The 21,588-nt window shown below is 40.5% G+C and overlaps 1 protein-coding gene across 5 annotated transcripts in view; it reads right to left on the reverse strand.

The window, feature by feature from the left end:
* Positions 1 to 21,588, reverse strand: part of fry.S (FRY microtubule binding protein S homeolog) — a 275,333-nt gene that overhangs the window by 117,162 nt on the left and 136,583 nt on the right. For all 5 annotated transcript variants that reach the window (XM_041584507.1, XM_041584502.1, XM_041584506.1 and 2 more), the window contains 2 exons: positions 18,964 to 19,160; positions 13,352 to 13,405 (listed from right to left, as the gene is read on the reverse strand). In XM_041584507.1, the coding sequence (XP_041440441.1) occupies positions 13,352 to 13,405; positions 18,964 to 19,083 (174 nt within the window). In that variant the 5' untranslated portion in view covers positions 19,084 to 19,160. The remainder of the gene's footprint in view (positions 1 to 13,351; positions 13,406 to 18,963; positions 19,161 to 21,588) is intronic.

Below are 21,588 nucleotides of genomic sequence, written 5' to 3' on the forward strand. Positions count from 1 at the left end.
GCACTGGGACCTTTACATTTTTATTAACCTGGCCGATCAATTTTCTGACAGATGTCGGACGAAAAATCGTAAGATGCACTAGCGTTGGATTCCCACTAACCTCGCGATAATTTGATTGGTCGAATTGCACTGAAATCGATCGTTCACCAACAAAAGATCTTTCGTCTATGGGGACCATACGAAAGCAATATTTAGCAAGCTCAACCATTTAGGGTATCTCACAATATGACTAACCCAGACAAATTGAAAGCAAAGTTGGTTGGACCATTTTGTTGATTTTGACCATACAGGTTGCCTGGGCAAGTATGTTTGTGTAGGGGCCTCTTGGCTCCTAGTTGGTTTCTTCATCTACTTTGCTTCTTGTGACAGATGCATCACCAGATACAAAAGGGGAGAGGAGTAGAGTTAGCACCTGGTCATTTGAGAGTTATCCATTAAAGCTTTAGCCTCTATATGACCACCTTATATCAGCTGGTTAGATGAGCTAAGGAATTTTCTCCTGACATTAGGAGGCCCTTTCATAGTGAAAATTGGCCACATGACACAGGAACAATTGGAATGTATAACACACATGTATGCACCAAGGAGAAGGAGCAGTTACATTTTAATTCTGGCAAAAAAATCGGCATTGTGATTAACAAATTGCACTTTGTACAGCATAGGAAATGAGGCTCAAAAATTCTAAATTTCTGTAGCTTTCTTTGTCTGAATAAGAAATCAGGAGGGCGTTGCATACTCAAGGTTTGGCCTTATCAAGTATTTATAATGAGCCAACACTATAGTTTCTTGCAAAGAGCTCCATGAAAAAGTCTGATTATCCTTCAAGAGGCTCATTAACTATTCTATTCAGTTCAGAGTATGCCCGCTCCATTGTAACAGCAGATCAGTACCCAGGCTGCACACAGGAACAGACTTTCAGTGAGTGACGTAGGAATGTTGTGGGGAAAGCTAAAGCTTCGGAGTCGTTCTGTTCCAGAGCGATCATCATTATGTTCCTTTGATTATGCAGAATGAGAGAGCTCAGCTCTAATTGTTATTCCAATAAAAATGGAATAAGTAAACACTTACGGCAAAATTGCCTTCAGGAGAGAATTTCCCTGCAGCTAAACTAAAAATAGCCATGTTCTAGCCCCGATTCGCTATTGGCAACTAGCAAATACGAAACATTGCAATTGATTAAAGGGAATGTAAACCCAAAAATAAAATGTTGTTCAATGAAAGAAACTGTAAAGCTGGCCATACATAAACCCCTTGGGAGTCCCTGCCTGATTAATATCTGCTCTATTTTACAGTCAGGTATATATCGAGCAGGTCTGAAAATCAATACTGGATGAAGACTGCATCAATCAGTCATATTCTTCTGGGTTTACATAAGCCCCTGTTTGTTGGCCTGGGGGCCAAACAAAAGGTTTATCCAAACTTGTCTTACCATGTTCCTGTCATAATACGGTAAAGGTCAGCTTTTGACCTTGCCAAAAAAAACAGGTTTACCATGTATGCCCTGCTTAATTCACAGCTATTCCCTACCCCAGTCAGGGTTATATGTATTTAGGCACTGTAAGGGCCATGCCAAGAGCGGCACCTTTAGGGGATGACACTTGAGCTGAAAATACTTTGGTTTGTGCTACTGCCACATAAAAAAATGTCTATGGTACCACTCAGCAAATAAATGTTAAATGAGTAAAGATACAAAAATATATAATAGAAAAAATAATAAGGAGAAAACACTCACAGTTCACCTCAGTCCCAAGGTGCAAAAACCAAAAACACTGTATCCAAAGGATGTGAGGATCTCCAAAAATAAAGAGACAAATATAAAAAGTAGAAAGATTTATTAGGACATGAAGACCTAGGTCTTCATGTCCTAATAAATTTTTCTACTTTTTATATTTGTCTCTTTATTTTTGGAGATCCTCACATCCTTTGGATACAGTGTTTTTGATGACACTTGAGCGCCTATATAAAAAAATGATAAATAATGCCCCTCCCCATCCACCACCGAGATACCTCTGGTGATGGAAGGTGGTGGTATGTTTTATCCTGGCTATTAGCACATTGATAGTACAGAAACCCTACTCAGTGGTGGATTATTGAGATGTAATGCCCCTAGGCTACAATTTCCACAGGTTCATGCTGATGCAAATATGGCACAAATAATTTCCGTGTGGAGGGGGGTTGGGGGTCCTGGGTGCAAGTTTCGTTTTTGCGCCTGGATTCAAGGTCTCTGCTGAGACTGAAGCATCAGTTAAATAAATTACCACTTTGCCTGACACCTGTGAGTGCAGTTTTATATGATGTTATATAGTTTTTTTATTATCATTATAGCACCCTGGCATTTATGTTATAGAGAGTGCAAACTACACACTGGTATGTATACTGTATATATATATATATATATATATATATATATATATATATATATATATATATATATACGTATGCCCAAGACCTTGCTCATTTCTTTAATGAAAAAATCGATCTCATTAGGCTGAGCATACAGTCCGACAACAATCTCAGACCAACGTGCAGTCCGCTCACATCTTCTTTGCACTCCTTCACCCCTGCAACTCTAGATGAAGTTAGCAAACGTCTAGCCTGCTCAAAACCCACCACTTGCTCCCTTGACCCCATACCCTCTCGCCTCCTCCACCCAATCTCTGATACACTCTCTCCTGCACTTACCCACCTATTTAATCTTTCACTCTCTACTGGTACCTTTCCATCATTATACAAACAAGCACTAATCACTCCTATCCTCAAAAAACCTTCCCTTGATCCCAGCTCTCCTACTAACTATCGACCGATCTCCCTTCTTCCAAATTACTAGAAAGGCTTGTTTACAAACGCCTGATCCAGCATCTCACTCACAACTCCCTCCTCGACCCCTTGCAATCTGGCTTCTGCCCATCACACTCGACTGAAACTGCACTCACCAAAGTAACCAATGATCTTCTATTGGCAAAGTCTAAAGGTCATTATTCCATTCTAATCCTTCTAGATCTCTCTGCAGCCTTTGACACAGTTGACCACACACTCCTCCTTGACATTCTACACTCTGGCATTCGGGACACTGCTCTTTCATGGTTTACATCTTATCTGTCTGACCGTTCCTTTAAAGTTTCCTTCTCTAACTCTACTTCTACTACTTTCCCACTCTCTGTTGGCGTTCCTCAAGGCTCTGTTCTTGGCCCCCTGCTGTTCTTGCTCTATACAACTTCACTAGGAAAACTCATTCAGTCATTTGGACTTCAGTATCACCTTTATGCTGATGAAACCCAACTCTACTTGTCTACTCCTGATCTTTCTAATTCTGTCCTTTCCCAAGTCACAGACTGTCTCTCTGCTGTCTCCTCCTGGATGTCACAGCGCCACCTGAAACTGAACCTTTCTAAAACAGAACTCATTATATTTCCTCCAAGATCTTCCCCTGTCCCTCAGATATCACTCACCGTAAACAACACCACCTTTCATTCCACCACACAGGCTGCCTAGGAGTTATCTTAGACTCTCATCTGTCTTTTTCACCACACATTCAAACACTTGCAAAATCTTGCCGTATTCAACTGCCTAACATTGCTCGAATACGACCCTATCTCAGTTCAGAATCAACTAAAACACTGATTCAGTCTCTCATCATCTCCCGCCTTGATTACTGCAACTTACTCCTCGCAGGTATTCCAACAAGTCACTTTCACAACTCCAATCTGTTCTAAACACGGCCGCTAGACTCATTCATCTAGCTCGCCGCTCAACATCAGCTGCTCCCATATGTATGTCCCTTCACTGGCTCCCAATCTCTTCTAGAATCAAATTCAAATTACTTACACTCACATTCAAGGCCCTTAATATTGAAACCCCTCCCTATATTTCATCTCTAATCTCCAAATACAATCCTTCACGAAACCTACGCTCTGCTTCTGATCTTCGCCTCACTTCTCCTCTAATCACTTCTGCCCATTCTCGTCTACAAGACTTCTCTCAGGCTTCTGCTTTTCTCTGAAACTCTCTCCCACAAGCTGTCAGACTTTCTCCTTCTTTCCAAACTTTCAAGCGCTCCTTAAAGACCGATCTGTTTAAAGAGGCTTATTCGATGTACCTTAATTAATCATTGCTGTATCAAAAATGACAAAATGTTTATATAATCCTAATGTCTCAATTGTACCCTAACCTTTTAGTTTGTAAACTCTAATCTCTAGGTCCTTCTAACCCTATTGTATTCTGTAATCCTTGTTTGTTATCCACCATTTATTCCCTGTTTGCTATAATTGCAGTAAAGCACTGCGTATCTTGACAGCGCTATATAAATAAATGATGATGATGATGATATATATTTATATATAGACCAGCAACACCAGGATTTTTAGTAAATGAAAAAGTGTGTTATTGCATCTACAACTGACGTGACGTTTCGTTTTTGAGAAAGGTCCCAACAGGGACCGAAACGTCACGTCGGTTGTACATGCAATAACACACTTTTTCATTTACTAAAAATCCTGGTGTTGCTGGACTTTTTTACGCATATGTAATTCCATTACCGTGCACCCAGGTTGAAAATTGGAACGAAGTGCTGTCCATTACTATAATATATATATATATCTATAACCTGAATCAGACGCTTGCACTCTGAACCAGTCTTCCATAAGCGTAGGTGCAGGGTCAAAGTATTTATGTATAGTTCAAGAGGACCCGCACTCCTTGGTTAGCGAACCAAAAATATCTTTATTTTTCAAACTTGTGCATCCAACGTTTTGACCCACAATAGGTCCTAGGCCCTAATGTGGGTCGAAACGTTGGATGCACAAGTTTGAAAAATTAAGATATTTTTGGTTCACTAACCAAGGAGTGCGGGTTCTCTCATGCCTTTTAACATTTCTTTTTAAGGCTAAACTTGATGGACATCTGTGTTTATTTATGTGACAACAAAGATATCCATACAAATTCACACTGCATTATATATAAGGATTTCCAGTATATCCATTGTAAAACCAGCAAGGTGGTCAGTGACATATGTAGATTCTCCACAATCACTTGCGGCACCCAAAAGGGATTTACAGCTCATGAGTCATACTTTATAGTGAGTGAGAACTGTCTCTTTGCTTGCTAGGAATAATTCAGCCTTCATAGCCTGTAAGCATCAGGAATCCTATACAAACATCTCCAGTTTATTGAGGTGTAACTCATTTGCTCTGTGCCAGTAACATGGGGTACTGCTGGGCATAATAACTTCATTCAGCTTCAAACATAACCTGATTCATTCCTCAGCACATACAGTGCCTTTTACTTTCAGCATGGATGGAAGATGCACGTGGAAGGGAAAAAGGTCAGCATACACACGTATAACACATGCACACACACATACATATATATATATATATATATATATATATATATATATATATATATATATATATATATATATATATATATATGTATTTTATTCTCTCCCTGTGCTCTTTTAAGTCAATGCAGGAAGGAAGGGTGGGATTTGAGCAAGAAAATGAATGACTAAAGAGAACAGGAAGGGAGGAAAGTCTCGCCAGCCAGTTGGTTACTCCTTTCGTTTATTGGAATTAAAGCCGAGGAAGGCATGAATTCTAGCTCTATGCTCACTGGGAAAGGGAGGCTGCTCCTGGATAAATATCTACTTGTTGCCCAAAATGATCACATTCTTCCATCATAAATGAGCGGCTTACAGCTCGGGGGGGATATCAGGTCCATGCAACAACACAGATTCTGTAAAGAATCCATTCATGTAACTTTAAAATGCCATTGGAGACAAACATTTTCTAATATTTAACTTGGCATCTGTAACATTTAGAGCTCAAAAGTTGTTAACCATTTCCTGAAAGTGGTTACTGTTTTGCTTAAATATAAGACAAATAGATATTACATAAAGACTGTAGTATTAAGGAGGGGTAATATCGTGGAGTTATTTGCAAGTATAATATAAATGCACTAAATGGCAGTGTGTTGGGGGTTCCTTAAAGATGTTGTTCACAACTAGTTGTTTTCAGAAATAATAACTTTTTCCCATTACTTTCTATTTTCTATGTGTCACAGTTTTTCTAATAATGAAATGTAAAGTGTCATTTTTCACCTTCTAAAGCAGCTTTGTGAGGGCGGTCGCCGACCCTGTAAACCGTTCAAAATTTATACATTTAGTTGATGAATTTCTTCTTCTTTGTCCCTGCTGAGCAGAATCTCTTGGTTTCATTACAGGCAGCTGTTGTTGATGTGAATTCATACAATAGTTGCTAGTACTCCAGAGATGCTGCTGAGAAATATATCAACTAATTGTGTCAACTAAATGTTGCAAAATTGTAACAATTTAGAGTGCGCCGGAATAACTGAGCAGATAGACTGAAACACCAGAGACAGGAACATTCAACTGTTTTGAAAAAACAGTAAAAAATAAATAATGGAAAATAATTGAAAAAAGTCTTTGTTTCTAGGGAACAATTTGAAAACAACTGAACTGAAAAAAAGTGTTTGGAAGGTGAACAACCCCTTTAACTGAGGAGGATCTTGTTTTTTTTTTGTAGATAACACGTTGTCTAATTCCGGGCAGTGTCATTCTGTGGCTACTAAAGCAAATAAAGTTCTGTCTTGCATAAAAAAGGGGCATTAACTCAAGGGATGAAAACATAATTATGCCTCTTTATAGGTCCCTGGTGAGGCCTCATCTGGAGTATGCAGTGCAGTTTTGGACTCCAGTCCTTAAGAGGGATATAAATGAGCTGGAGAGAGTGCAGAGACTAAGTGCAACTAAATTGGTTAGAGGGAGGGAAGACTTAAATTATGAGGGGAGACTGTCAAGGTTGGGGTTGTTTTCTCTGGAAAAAAGGCACTTGCGAGGGGACATGATTACACTTTACAAGTACATTAGAGGACATTATAGACAAATAGCAGGGGACCTTTTTACCCATAAAGTGGATCACCGTACCAGAGGCCACCCCTTCAGACTAGAGGAAATTTGGTTCTTCACAGTGAGGTCAGTGAGGTTAATAATATCAAAGGCTATTGTGATACTAAACTGTATAGTTAGTATGGATATGGGTATATATAATTTATGTGAAAGTAGGGAGGGGTGTGTGTATGGATGCTGGGTTTTCATTTGGAGGGGTTGAACTTGATGGACTTTGTCTTTTTTCAACTAATTTAATTATATAACTGTAAGCTCAGGGCAGGTGTGCAAAATGTAAAAAACAGAAGCAATCTATATTTTTTTTTTGCACTTTACACTGAATTTAAAAGAATGACCACTCTGTGCTCCCAAACACAGCACAGACACCTTCATTCTGCTCATGAATATAGTGCTACAAGTACTATGCAGGTGCAGAGACCAGTTAGACCCTGAATATGTGGCACGCTTTTGGTCAAATTAATTGTTTTGTATTTCACAGATACTGATTACTTGGGGCACTTACATCTGTAACTAACAAGAGGCCCAGGACTGAATTCTTCATCATTCCATGCACCTCTATTTACCCCCTGCCTGCAAATAAAGAATATACGTTCTGTCAAGGACCTCTTAATAAGCTAAATAAGAAGCTGACATTCTATAAACCACAATTGAAGGCACATACCTAGGGGGCAACAGGTGGTTGCACAATTGGTAGGTGGGATTAGTAGGGGCACGAGGACAGGTGTATTGGGGATGGAGATCTTATGATTTTAAATCCTAATTTCAACTCTTCTAGTGCAGAGAGTGCAATTGAGCTCTCTATACTAGCAACTAGGCAGCCCCACGGACCAAACGCCCCTCTATACAGATGTTTTTTGATAAAAATGATTTCTATTATACTATATTTCAATGTAACTGGCCAAACTCCCCTCCATGTTTGGGACTGTAGACAGTTTTTGAATGATTAAGCCGAAAAAATGTATCATCAAAACTAGAAAAAATACAAAGAACTGAGGTGCTACCTGTTTAGGGCCAGAATGATGTCACACAAAGAAGATTGGCCAGTTGGCCCGGTGCTGGCGTGAGGGCTAAATCTTTTGGAGTGCAACATCTGATCAACAGCTGGCCAACAGCCAAGGTCTATAGTAGAAAATAACTGATAAACCAACCTGCAAGAACAACAGCTTGCATTTTGTTTGTAGCTCCATGAGAACCATTGTCTTCATAGACCTCTATGTGTAACAATGAAATTCCAGGAATTTATACTTTATGAAATTTGGACAATTGTCAGCATGTATACTGATAAAATACAAAATTATGTTTTGCTTTTTTAAATAATCACATGACTGCCTGCCTATCAGTTCTCCAAAAGGGACCAATCCCATAAAACAAATATTTCAATATATGTAGACTCAATTATTTCATTTGGGTGATCATAGTCCTTTAAAACTCCTGCTCCTAAAAAAGCCTGTTGGGTGATGTCCAGATTCCCTTTCCCCTATCCTCATACGTTTAGTATCATTATCTGGTTGCACTTAGTCTCCCTTGGTGCTCCCACTGTGGGTGACTTTATCAGTCGGAGTACAGAGGGTTATCGCACGCAAAATAATTCTGCTTCCTTTACTGATGAAAGGAGCAAGGGCCAACATCTCTTACAAAGAAAACTTTGACTTGGACATAGTTTAAACCCCCTGCCTCTTTGGTATTCAGTTTAAGGCTATTTAAAGTGCCCATGTATATTCTAAAAGCTGGCCAGACATTACCTTTCCATGTAACATTGCTCGGTTACAATAACAAGCCTGACAGAGGCTTGGGTGGGTCACACTTATGAAATCAGCGAGCTAAAAATATTCATTGTATAAAGGAAAAATACACAGAGTTTTAAAGCAGGGGAGGCAGCTCAGAAGGTGGGAAGCAATTTATGTGGATTGCTATGAAACAATTTCCTTTTCCCATCTATTTTAGGAAAAAATTGACCTTTGCAAATAACGTAAAATATAAGATATCCAATTATTAGGCAGCTCCTTACACCCGAGCCTGCTATCATTCACACGTCAGGCTAAAGTTCACAAATTCTGACAAACACAATATATTTCACCATACTTTGTAGTTAAGTTGGATCTGGGCAGGGGGCGGGGCTGGGACACAATGGGGGAGGGGCATAACATCAGGGGTGGGCTATGATGTGGCGATCGGCTATTGGTCGAGTGCCTCGTCAATCATAGGGAAAACTGCCCAGTAGTGATGGGCGAATTTATTAACCAGGCGCAAATTTGCGGCATATTTCTGCGTTTCGTCGCCTGGCAAATAAATTTGTGAAATAGTCGCCGGTGACAATTCCGACCCTGTCGACAATTAAAGGCGCCCATTGACTTTAATGCACGTAAATTTAACGTTGGCATCGGAATTGTCAACGGTTTCGGAATTGTGGGCTATAATGTGGCGATCGAGATTAGTCGAGCGCCTCGTCAATCATAGGGAAAACTGCCCAGAAGTGATGGGCGAATTTATTCGCCAGGTGCAAATTTGCGGCATATTTCTGCGTTTTGTCGCCTGGCAAATAAATTCGTGAAATAGCCGCCGGTGACAATTCCGACCCTGGCGACAATTAAAAGCGCCCATTGACTTTAATGCACGTAAATTTGACGCTGGCATCGGAATTGTCAACAGTTTCGGAATTGTGTGCGGTGTCAAAAGAATTGATGCCGGCAACAACATTCGCGTTTCGTGAATTTTTCGCCATTTAGAAAATTTTCACGGGAAATTCGCAAATTTTTTGGCAAAGCGCAATGGGACAAATTCGCCCATCACTACTGCCCAGTTCTCCTGATTTTGAAAACCAGGCAGGCAGTTTTACCCTTCAAAAAAACGGGCTGTCTGGGTCAAAACCAGACAGGGGCAACCCTAGTGATGTGACTGCTGCATACGCTCCAAGTACATCAGCGCTAAGTCCATGAACCCCCACAGGCTCCTGCCCTCATCTTCTCACATCCCTTTAGATGTTCTTACCCTGCATAGAACTAATAGGTGACAATTATTTCTGCACCTTCATTAGTAAAACTTACAATATTACAAAGATAGACGCAGAGAGAAAGGGCTTAACTTTACTGTCAAAAGCCTGCTCTCCTGGTATGAAGAGATACATATAGTTAATGTTTATGTAAGGCTTTAGTTGGCCTTAAGTGCTTCTTGGTGATTGTAATGTAAAACCAATAAGAAGCGTTAAAGGGAGACTATACCCCCAAAATGAATACTTTTCAATTATTATTGATTTTTTCTTTTTTTTATAGTTTTTGAATTATTTGCCTTCCTCTCCTGACTCTTTCCAGTTTTCAAATGGGGGTCACTGACCCCATCTAAAAACAAATGCTCTGTAAGGCTACAAATGTATTGTTATTTCTACTTTTTATTACTCAGCTTTCAATCCAGGCCCTCTCCTATTCATATTCCAGTCTCACATTCAAATCAATGCATGGTTGCTAGGGTAATTTGGACCCTATCAAACAGATTGTTGAAATGGCTGCTGAACAAAATGCTAAATAACTAAAAAAACACAAATAATAAAAAAAATTAAAAAAACAATTGCAAATTGCCTCAAAATATCACTCTTTACATCATACTAAAAGTTAATTTAAAGGTGAACACCCCCTTTAAATAGATAGGGGGCTGCATCATGGTGCTGTAATGCAGAATAGTGATGAATGTAACACACTAACACAATGACAGCACACAGCTGCAGAAATTAGCAACAACACACCAAATATCAGGTAATACAAAGTCAGCCCTAACCACTCATTTCCCCTGTCTAACATGGGTGGAGGGCTGTGCAACCGAGAGGCAGGGGAGTTGGGTGTAGCCCACAAGGCTATTTTCCCAACTCCACACCTCTCAACTGTCCCGTTTGAGCAGGACAGTCCCTCTTTTTACAGCTCAACCCGCAGTCCTGCGTTTGTTTCACGATTTCTCTGTACCGAACAGCCAAAAAAGATACAATGTTTCTAACTTAATTGGATCTTGGCAGAGAGCCCAGAATAGATACTTAACTTACATTTGTAACAGTTTTGTCCCTTGGGAGATGTTAGACTCACAGCTTAAAGGACGATTCACCTTCATTAGTAAAACTGTAATAAAACATTAAAACTACAGAAATGTGTTTAACCTTTCATAACCTGGCAAATTTTGTAAAATGGGCATGGTAATTAGGGGTGTGGCTGAAAAAGGGGCATGGTCAAACATTTCAACACGCTTTTTTTGTCTCTATTTCCATTCCCAGAATGTTGGGAGGTATGCAACTCCATACAATAGGTTATGCACTCTCAAAAGAATTTTTCAAATATAGACTCAGGTGACCATACAATAGGTATGCAACTCCATCACAAAACATCATTTTAAATTGACCATGTACCACAAGCACAGCAAAGATCTGGAGAGCAAGTCTGCGTGATCGTCAAATTAGATTCCCTGCAACCCAAGGCACCTGGACATTTGTGGAGAACACTAGGAGCACTGTAGCAACAGAAACTGTGATCCGATTGGCTGCAGCTTTCCCGCTTCCCGTAAGGGCCATGACAAGCATTAACAATAATATATTCCAGGCACCAGTAAATGAGGGCATCTTGACACTGAACGTGGCATACAAATACTGACTTTGTTTGGTTAGCCTTGTGTGAAGCAGTGATTGAAACACAAACAATATAATGACGCTGCTGATTAACCATACTATTCTATGTAACGGAAGGCAGTGCTGGCAAATGTACAGATCCTTCCCCGCTGTATGAGAGAAATTACTCATTCACAGGGCCACTCAGAGCCAACGTCCTGTGGTAAAGATGAGTAAGTGACGAAGTATCCATGTTACATATTAAACCAGGACTCACAGTGAGAATGAATGGCCACAAGAAGGTCTTCCCATGTAAGCGGCACAAGAACAGTCTGAAAAGGTTCCTATTTTTAGTCACAGTTTGGCCTACTTGCCTCATGTTTGCTGTCAAAGTGCTGTATTCACTATGTTATCAGATAAGGTATGTACAGCTGATAAAATAGTTTCTGCTTCTACTTTTATCAGTGTTCCACATCACAGTTTTATGGCAGAACATAGACACGGCCTGCCGGATTAAGGCAAATGTCACATGGGGCATAAACTTAGCCTGCAATCAGCCCCTTACCTTGCCTATCTATTTACACTGGCCTGGGTGCAAACACAAGCACAGGATTTTGGCGGCAAAATGCAAACTCGCATTTTGGAGCCAAAATACGCCATGTGTATCTGCACGCAGGCCGACACAATGGACCCAGTTGCACACAAGGGTTAGGGGCTGATTCTACCATAGGGGCTGATTCTAGGCCTGTGTATTTCAGTAGGCCGAGTTTCAGCCCCGAGTGTCATTTGCCTAAAAGGGCTGGGTTGGATGGAGCAGCAAATTTAGTCCGATTTATAAAGACAGGCCACTAAACTACCCAGCCGCACCAACCACATTACTGTGCTATTGTAACCCTATTTTGGCTTAAAAATACAAATACCAAGTAGTGGAGTAGAGTATGGGTTACATTAGACCCTCATTCAGCAGGATGAGCCTTCACAAAGTGAAAGAAGCCCAAGGGTGTTGTTGAACTACACCTCTATATGGCCAAAGATGTAAAATAAATGAAAATGGACACCAAGGGTTCTTTGCAAACAACAAAACTTCATTCAGCAAAACAGGGATGATAATACTCACAGCACATGAGGTAGCTAATAAATGCTAGTTACAATCACAGGTGGAGCAAATACAGCACAGAACATCACCACTGAAGGAATAGCAGGGGAGTTGAAATTATACACCTTCCAGAATGTCAGTACCCCATGTGGTCCAGATACCTTATAGTAGACGTGGAACAGGAATAGACTATAGCCTTGTCAGTACTGTGGTCCATTCATTACACGCAAACATAGCCTGGGGGAGAACTACTACTACCTTACCCTCCATGGTGGAGCTACTATTACCTTACCCTCCATGCTCTTGTATGGAGGGTAATTAATGAACTAATGTTCACTGACTCACTTTTTCTAGAACAGGGGTCCTCACCCTTTTTTTTTACTTGTGAGCCACATTCAATTGTAAAAAGAGTTGGGGAGCAAAGACTCAATCAACTAACGACATTACTGAAGGCTTACTGCACATGTGAACGCTGAATACACAGGACAAACTGGAAACCCAAGGGAATAACATAAGGTGAAGGTAGGCCTGGGTGAGGGGTCAAAATTGTGTATCTTCCACAAAATTTGGTGGGAAGGTTTGATATGTCTGGTGCTGATCTGTGATGCTCCTGATGGCAGTCACAAAGAGGGCCTAGGTGCACTGTGATGGTGCTAAATGATCTCCCTTTTAGGTGTTGCATTTGTCTGCACCCTATGAGCAATTAACTGGAGCTACTTACTATGGATGAGATGATGAGAAAAAAACTTACCTGGTCAAATTGTGTATCCTCTCCTCTCTGAAGTGATTTTGTTAATGGTTTTTCCTGGAAAATAAATATTACAGAATCAATATAAACATATAAAAGTAGAAGTATATGTTAGTTGTAGTAAGTTGTTATGAATCAATGAATTTTTCTATGAATGAATCTGTGTACAGGGGGGGGGGTCATAAACTTTGTACAATCAGGTTTATTGACTTGTAGACCTTGTAGAACTACTGTATATCTCCAAGAACTGGATTTAAGTATGGGTGCAGTCATATTGCTTGCCCCTACCAAAAGCATTCTTCACAGGCTGAATTGTTGATGTAAACCCTGCTGGTCATAAATATTGTGACTTTTCTACAATCTGTTTTTGGCAAGGGTCATACCATTTTCAAGCTTTCTGCAAAATCCCGATGGAATTTTCCTGCCTTTACAAGGAAAATGAGTGGAATACAGTATGTTGAAAGAGGAGGAGGAAGAATCTGTGCAGGGTCAACAGAAAAATAAACAGCATTTTGTTTTGAACTTGTTTCAGAATATGCTTTAATGAAATTGTAAGCAAATAATCAGGTAGATGTTAGTGATTTGAGGAGAGATGCTACACTATGCTCAGAAGGTTGTGAATTGTCAAGAGTCTTAAAAGGTAGGCAAAACAACGAAGTGCTGTAACCCCCAAACAAAAATAATGAGGGGAATTATACTTGAATCAACTTGAGGGTGGGAACAGCCTTATATCCATTAAGAGCATCCACACGCACAGCATGCATTACCAAGCAAAACAATAAAGTGGTAATCACCTCTGAACAGGCTAGAGGAAATCATTACTCAGCTCCGATCATTTTCATATCATGTTTCATTCAGTGAAAGTAATTTGTCACAGGCCACTCCAAAAATAACATCCCTCAGTACTGTTTCCCATGAACGCACACCCAGTCATGTGCTCCTAAAAAGATTACAATATTCTTCTTTCCCATGGTGGTGGTATTATATATACACATCAAAAATATGGCCAAAAGTATTGGGACACCTGCCTGTCCAACATCTCATTCCCAAACCAATGATATTAATATGCAGTTGGTCTCTACTATCCTGGGAAAGTTTCCACTAAATATTGGGACAATGTTGGCCAGATCTGCCTCCTTTTAGCCTAGGAGCATTAGTGAGGTTGGGCACTCAACATTCCAGTTCGTCCCACAGGGGTTCAGTTGGGTTGGTGTCAGGGCTTACACGGGTCAGTCAAGTTTTCCACTTTATCTCAGCAAAGCCTTCTGTACTGTTCTTGTATTCAGTGGAAATAGGGGCCCTAGTTCAAACCATGGAAAATAGACCCAGACAATAATTAATACAAAATTGACCACTGTCATTAGGCAATCGGGAAGAGTTCTCCTGAATTTTTGTCAAATGGTGAAATGCCACAATCATGACAGAGGATGAGATTTTTACTACTCCAGAGTCCAGTGAACGTTACACGACTCCTGCTGAAGTTTGAAATTGCACATGGTGTTGGGTTTGTTTTCTTCTAATGCCCTGCAGTGTGATGTTGTCATGGCAGATTCTATTGGTGCCTTTAAGATGATTTCTTGAACAAGCATAATATAAAAGGCTCTTGCGATAATATTACCTACAATTAGTAATGATATTGGTGTGTTTATATTTAGTTTTTATATGAGAGAGCATAGATAGGTCTGTAGGAGTGTATATGCTCTGTGGGGTAAATTTATCAAAGAGTGAAGTTCCGCCACTAGAGTGAAATTCCGCAGCTCTCCATTCATTTCTATGGGATTTTGAAAGGCATATTTATCAATGGGTGAAAGTGAAAGTTCACCCTTCGATAAATACGCCTTTAAAACCCCATAGAAATGAATGGGAAGTGGCGGAATTTCACTCTAGTGGCGGAACTTCACTATTAACTTCACTCTTTGATAAATATACCCCCTTGTGCGCTGGGGTTCATTTGGAGGGGTTGAACTTGATGGACTTGATGACAGAATTCAGCAGTCTTCCAAATGAAGATACATACTTTTATGATGTAAATTTTGTGAATATTTTTAATAATAATCTACCCTCAGTTGTAAAATATGCAGATATTAGAAGTCACCTTGGAGATCCATGCTCTGTATTAAAAACATTTATATAGTCATGGAACTCCTTGTTGACTTATATTATCCGTGTATTTTACAATCGGGGGTATACTGCCCCTCCACCTAAGTGCTCTGTGCAATGTGTACTCTATAGTGCTCTAACCAGAGGCAATTGCTTAGATGCTGAGCCTCCTTAACCCAAAGACTTGAGACATCACTTTTCTGTCTTCTCCCAAGCCATCAGTCCAGCAGGATGATCCATTTCCGGCATTTCATTAATGCCCCTCTTCATGGTCAAGAGCCCTGCAAGGTGTTCAGGTCTTCATTCTGTTAGGAGTTTTCCCTTTCCCAGGCAGGCCCGGATTTGTGAAAAGGCCACCTAGGCCTGGGCCTAGGGTGGCAGGATTTTAGGGGAGCGGCGTGCTTCCCAACCACACCCACATTGGTTCAAAAACACTGGGGATGCGCTGGAGATACAAACATTTTTTAAATTTCCCATGCACCAATCCCCATTGCTCCGGTCCGCCTGGAAGGGACAGGGGCGATGAACCACAATGGGCCTAGGGGCGCCCACTATGTAAATCCGGCCCTGTTCCCAGGTCTATATTAGTGCCTGAGGAAGCTCAATATAGAGTGAAACCCGCAGCACAATTGTATAAAAGTTGCATATAGCTGTATTATATAAGGTGGAACGCATGCTGAAAATAAGCAAGACACCATAGTGTGGAAGGTATCAGGAGGGAGGAGGCAGAGATCTAATGGTGCAGAGGTGATTGCAGATCGGCAAAATGGAGTGCAGAGTGGAGAAAGGTCGCTGAATATATAGGAGAAGGAGCACAGTTCTAACCTTGGATGTGGGTGAGATTGTTTCTAATTTACCCTGAATTGTTTTGCGTGAATATAGTGACAGGGGACACCCTATGTGTGTCACTGGTGCTATTGAACATTAATAAGGTGTGACTTTATTTTGGGCTAAACATCTTGAACTGGATATTATTTTAAGAAGTAAGGTATATAAAGGTGGGCCGGCCAGCCAATTTTTAAAGATTGTATTACAGTATTAATTCTGAATACTAATACATTGTCAAATTGATTTTAATTGCCATCCTTAGTTGTAGAGGTGGATAAAGGTCCCCACTTGTTGGTATTTAGAAGTGCCTTGCTGCCACTGGAAAACTCTTAGAAAACAAAAAAATAGCCATACATGTTATCCCCAAACCCACAACAGCTCCTGAGGAGATGTGAAGACCATAAAGGTCCCCAATACCTTTGCCTGCACAGATATGATAAAGGAAAAACATGACTGATGTATCCATAAGAGCTGGTGCCGGCAAACAAGTAAATAAATAAATATTAGTATTAGTCATCTAGGCAGAGACAGATTACTAAATATTTGTATAGTTAAGAAAGGAAGTGGATAGGGGGAATTTTAATCCATGCATTGTTCCTTCACCAAGAGTCCATCTTACACCATAATATGCTTTAAATGCCCCTGAGTCCTTCAGACAGGCTGAGCACACTGATCCTTGTCCACAATCTGCAATGTAATAACTACACTTGACTATACCTAAAAGGCCCAATAAGTTAAAAATGTTGTCATTCTGTTGTTGATGAAGCCAATTATTGTTCACTAACTCAGACTCTCTATATATTAATTTATAAATAGTATATTAAATCATATGATCATAATGTGTTTTATATAACACATTACAAATTTAGGTACTGCCCCTTTAACTTTTTACGTTCCACCCACTGTAGAATTAGGGGAGCGGGCATAAAAGCATGATCTTTCTGATGACATGGAATCTACATTCCATGCCACATGTTTACTGGCAACACACAGCATAACAAAATCAAAAGACTCTGGAATGATAAGAATTAAAGTAATTCATGTGGTTAATATTTGACATATTACAATGGCTTTTTTTCATATTTTTCCAAACTTACCCCATGGGGGTTAAACTGCACAGAAACCTTAAGTATAGAAACCTTAAACCTCATATCATAATACTAATAGGTCCAGTTTTTATTTAGTTGGGTATGTGTCCTTTAAATGATAATATAAATTGGGACTAAGGGAGAGACACGCTCAGATTCGGGGAGATTAGTTGCCCAGCAACAAATCTCCTCTTCTTTGGGGGAACCAATCTCCCCGAACTTCCTTCCTGCCTACCGAGTGCTTCTTTTTCTGAAATCGCCCGAAGTTGCCTCATGAGGAAACTAAGCACTCCAAGTGCCATCCCGTTGGCGATTTCGATTCTACCCGGCGGGAGGCAGTTCGGGGAGATTAGTTGCCCCGAAGAAGAGGCGATTTATCGCAGGGCAACTAAATCTCCCTGAATCTGATCGTGTGTCTCTGCCCTAAGTCCACTGGTGCAATTCCAATGCCCTTTGTGTGACTAAACAATGGATGGGAACAGCTGTGTGAATCGTCATAAATGTCATATAATGACCTTTTCGGGCAAGGACATTCGATGTTGTCTATGGTGGCCCTAACTATTTACTTCCAATCATATTCTTATAGTCTGCCATCTCATTACTGGTTGAATTATCTAGAGAAAATTGTTGGGCTTATTTTTTCCTTTTAAGAGCTTGTTATAAGGGATAAATACACATTTTTAAGAATTAAATCTACCACAAAAAGGGCTGGTTTGGGGGTGCATATCAAATTTATGATTACAAACTTTTGCATAAATCGATGTCTTGAGGGCTAGGGAATGGGCACTGATGAATGCATTTTTGGCAGGCGATTGGGGGTCAATGCTGAGTGTAACAGTGGATGGGATCCTGCCAACATTTCCAAACTTGGAATAATGACAGATATGGAAGAATGAACTGAATGCCCTCCAACAACAAATTCAAGCATCCCCAACAGATAAAGAGCATGTTGTAATTTCATAAATGTTTGTACAATTCTATACAATTCTATAATTCTATACTGAGCTATACCAATGTAAAAACTCACAGATGAACACTGGTGGATTGTGCAAAGAGGAATTACACTATGAAATAGTCATGGTTATTAAAGGAATACTATACTCCCAGAATGAACACTTAAGCAACAGAGAGTTTATATCATATTAAGTGGCATATTAAATAATCTTACCAAACTGGTCTATATATTTAAGTAAATATTACCCTTTTACATCTCTTGACTTGAACCAACATTATGTGATGGTCTGTGTGCTGCCTCAGAGATCACCTGACCAGAAATACTGCAGCTCTAACTGTAACAGGAGGAAGTGTGGAAGCAAAAGACACAACTCTGTCTGTTAATTGGCTCATGTGACCAAACGTGTGGTTTGTTTGGTTTGTTTGTGAATCGTAGGATCTCAGGGGGTGGCCCTTATTTTTTAAAATGACAGTTTTCTATTTATGATTACCCAATGGAACATTATGAACATGGTTTATTTACATGAAGCAGAGTTTTACTTTTGAGCTGCTTTATACAATATATTTTTATAGAGACCTACATTGTTTGGGGTTGTAGTTTTCCTTTAAGACAGATATAGATGTTGTGAGGGGGACTGTACTTACCAGGGGCTCTGCCATAATGATACGGATTTTCCTCTCTGCTTGGGTAGTGAAATTAGCAAACAAACTCTTGAGTATATATTCCCCAGGCTTGCTCTCGGGGTCGATATTAATAGGCAACATTGTGGGAGGCCCCTTTTCCCTCTGCGTGCTGAAAACTGGTTGGACTGGTGGCTTGATGTATCCGTCCACTGGAGAAGCTGCAAGACAAAGGGGGATATTTTGATTTTATTAGTGGGTGGCTCCTAGACACAGATGCACCTAAAGACAAGGCTCATGAGATCATCCACATTCGTTGCACCATTGTAGTAGCTACAATGGAAATTACAGCACATTTCCCAGCCAGACCATTTAATTACGGAACAACCTGGCAGCAGCTTTGGCAGCTTCTTTGTAATGGTAATTTTGGCATAGTTGGAATCCAACGAACATATTTGGGCAAAGTGTTCCAAAAACTACACTACTGGCTTATTTTAAACTATGTAAAAAAACAAACAAACCACAGAACAAATCCACTACACATCATCATCTGATTGCCAAGCATCAGTGCATAGAAATGACATATTTATCAAGCTGTGTATTAATTCTCACTGTACAATTATTCTGAATACATTCCAAAGTAAAAGAGGTGGTAGCTCCAGGGTTCCCTTAGTGCAATGTGTCAATAGGGGCCGCACACATGCTTCTGAAGAATAGGGTGAACCACATCACTGGGATATAATCCAGCTTCCCCAGTCCCCAATGGACCTGGCTAATGGACCCGTCAGGAAAAAAATACCGCTGCAGCACCTCTTTATTGCAAACAGTGAAGACTTGAGTTTTTAAAGCCAAACAACCAGGTAATGTTTCTGGCTTACTCTTGCCCTTTTTCAAGCCTTGATGGGCCCTTGACATGACATTGCATCAAAGTGGGTGATTCCCCCCTAGTGGGCCCAGAAACCCCAGTCTGACACTGGCTATATACAGTGCCGGATTGCTTGGTGCACCGAGCCTCAGGGTCCTAGTGCCCGCCTGTCACACGCACATCCGACCCACCGCACGCATACACCATAGTGCAGGGGAACTCAGAGTTCCCAATGTAGTTTAAGATGCGGCGGGGAGGCATGACACCCCTAAAATTTCACTGCCCTAGCCCTGGGCCTTTGTGGCCTCGCCACAACTCCGGGCCTGGCTATATAAAGGATGATAATAATAAGTTGCCATATCAACAATCACTTGATACATCTATTTGAACTCTGCAGCCCCAAATTACAGTTCTGCACTGGTGTCCATGTGGCTGAATCATGGGTGGCCAAATCAATCAAATTCAAAAAACACCTATAACGAAGAAGGAAAGCTACAGAGACAGTTTATTGCCAATAGATTAGCCATGATAGTGCAAGCTATAACACTGTATTTATTCTGTAGAATGCTTTACCATTCCAGAGTAAAGAGCTGTAGACACTGTCTGCCTTTGTTTCAGCTGCCATATTAGCTTGATGTGACATCACTTCCTGCCTGAGTCTCTCCCAGCTCGCTCATAGCTCTGGGCTCACATTACAGCAGGGAGGGGATTTGGGGAGGAGAAAACTGAGCATGCTCAAGTTCTGCCCTTGAGGTTTAAGCTGAAAACAGGAAGTCTGATACAGAAGCCCATGAGTACACAATAGAAGGAAAGAAATGCTGTTTCTTTTGACAGAGGAGCAGCATTTCTTTGAGGGTTTACTGATGTACTTATATAGACCTTTCTGATAAAGCTTACTTAATTTTAGCCTTTCCTTCTCCTATAATTACTAGGCTTCCAGTGGGAAACAGAACTATTAGTTCCTGAGCAGGTGTAGTATTTAGTAACTGTCTTATAAAGAAAATAAGGAGTATGGTGCTGCTGTAATGCTTGCTGCTATCCACATAATAAATAAGCCCGGTGTATGTTCGCTTGGTGCTATAAAGCATGAAGAGGCCTGCATTTCCCATCAGGGCACATGTCAGTTGGCAATATAAAAAAAGCCCTTGTGCCAGGCTGCGGCATAATGACGGCTACATTAATTTTTTAAACGGCATTAGAGAAAAGAAAGCAAAGGCCGGCACTGTTATTCTTTGTATGAGATTCCATAGATTGAATTCCCAGGCTGGCGGCCAGGCTGTGGGCTTAGCGCTGTGTGCAAGTGACACCATGCATCTTGCTGAAAACTAAAGGTTTCGTCTGACGCTGCCATCTGTACCAGCTGTGACAAGGCACCGGATCGAGAGAGAAACATTCACCTGCTATTTGGCTTCTAGCTAGAGCACAGTGCGGCCAGCAGCTAATTGAGGGGATTCTGTCATAATTTTTATGGTGTAGTTTTTATTTCTAAATTACACTGTTTACACTGCAAATAATTCACTGTACCATATACAAGTTTATTCCTAAAGTACATTATTTTTTACTTGTAATATTGGAGTGTAGACAGCCATCTTGCCTGGTCATGTGCTTTCAGCCTGCACTTTAGGATGGAACTTCTTTCTGGCAGGCTATTGTTTCTCCTACTCAATGTTACTGAATGTGTCACAGTGGGAACTTGATTTTACTATAGAGTGCTGTTATTATATCTACCAGGCAGCTGCTATCTGGTTACCTTCCCATTGTTCTATTGTTAGGCTGCTGGGGGG

This window comes from Xenopus laevis, chromosome 2S, assembly GCF_017654675.1.
Source record: "Xenopus laevis strain J_2021 chromosome 2S, Xenopus_laevis_v10.1, whole genome shotgun sequence".
Taxonomy (NCBI): domain Eukaryota; kingdom Metazoa; phylum Chordata; class Amphibia; order Anura; family Pipidae; genus Xenopus; species Xenopus laevis.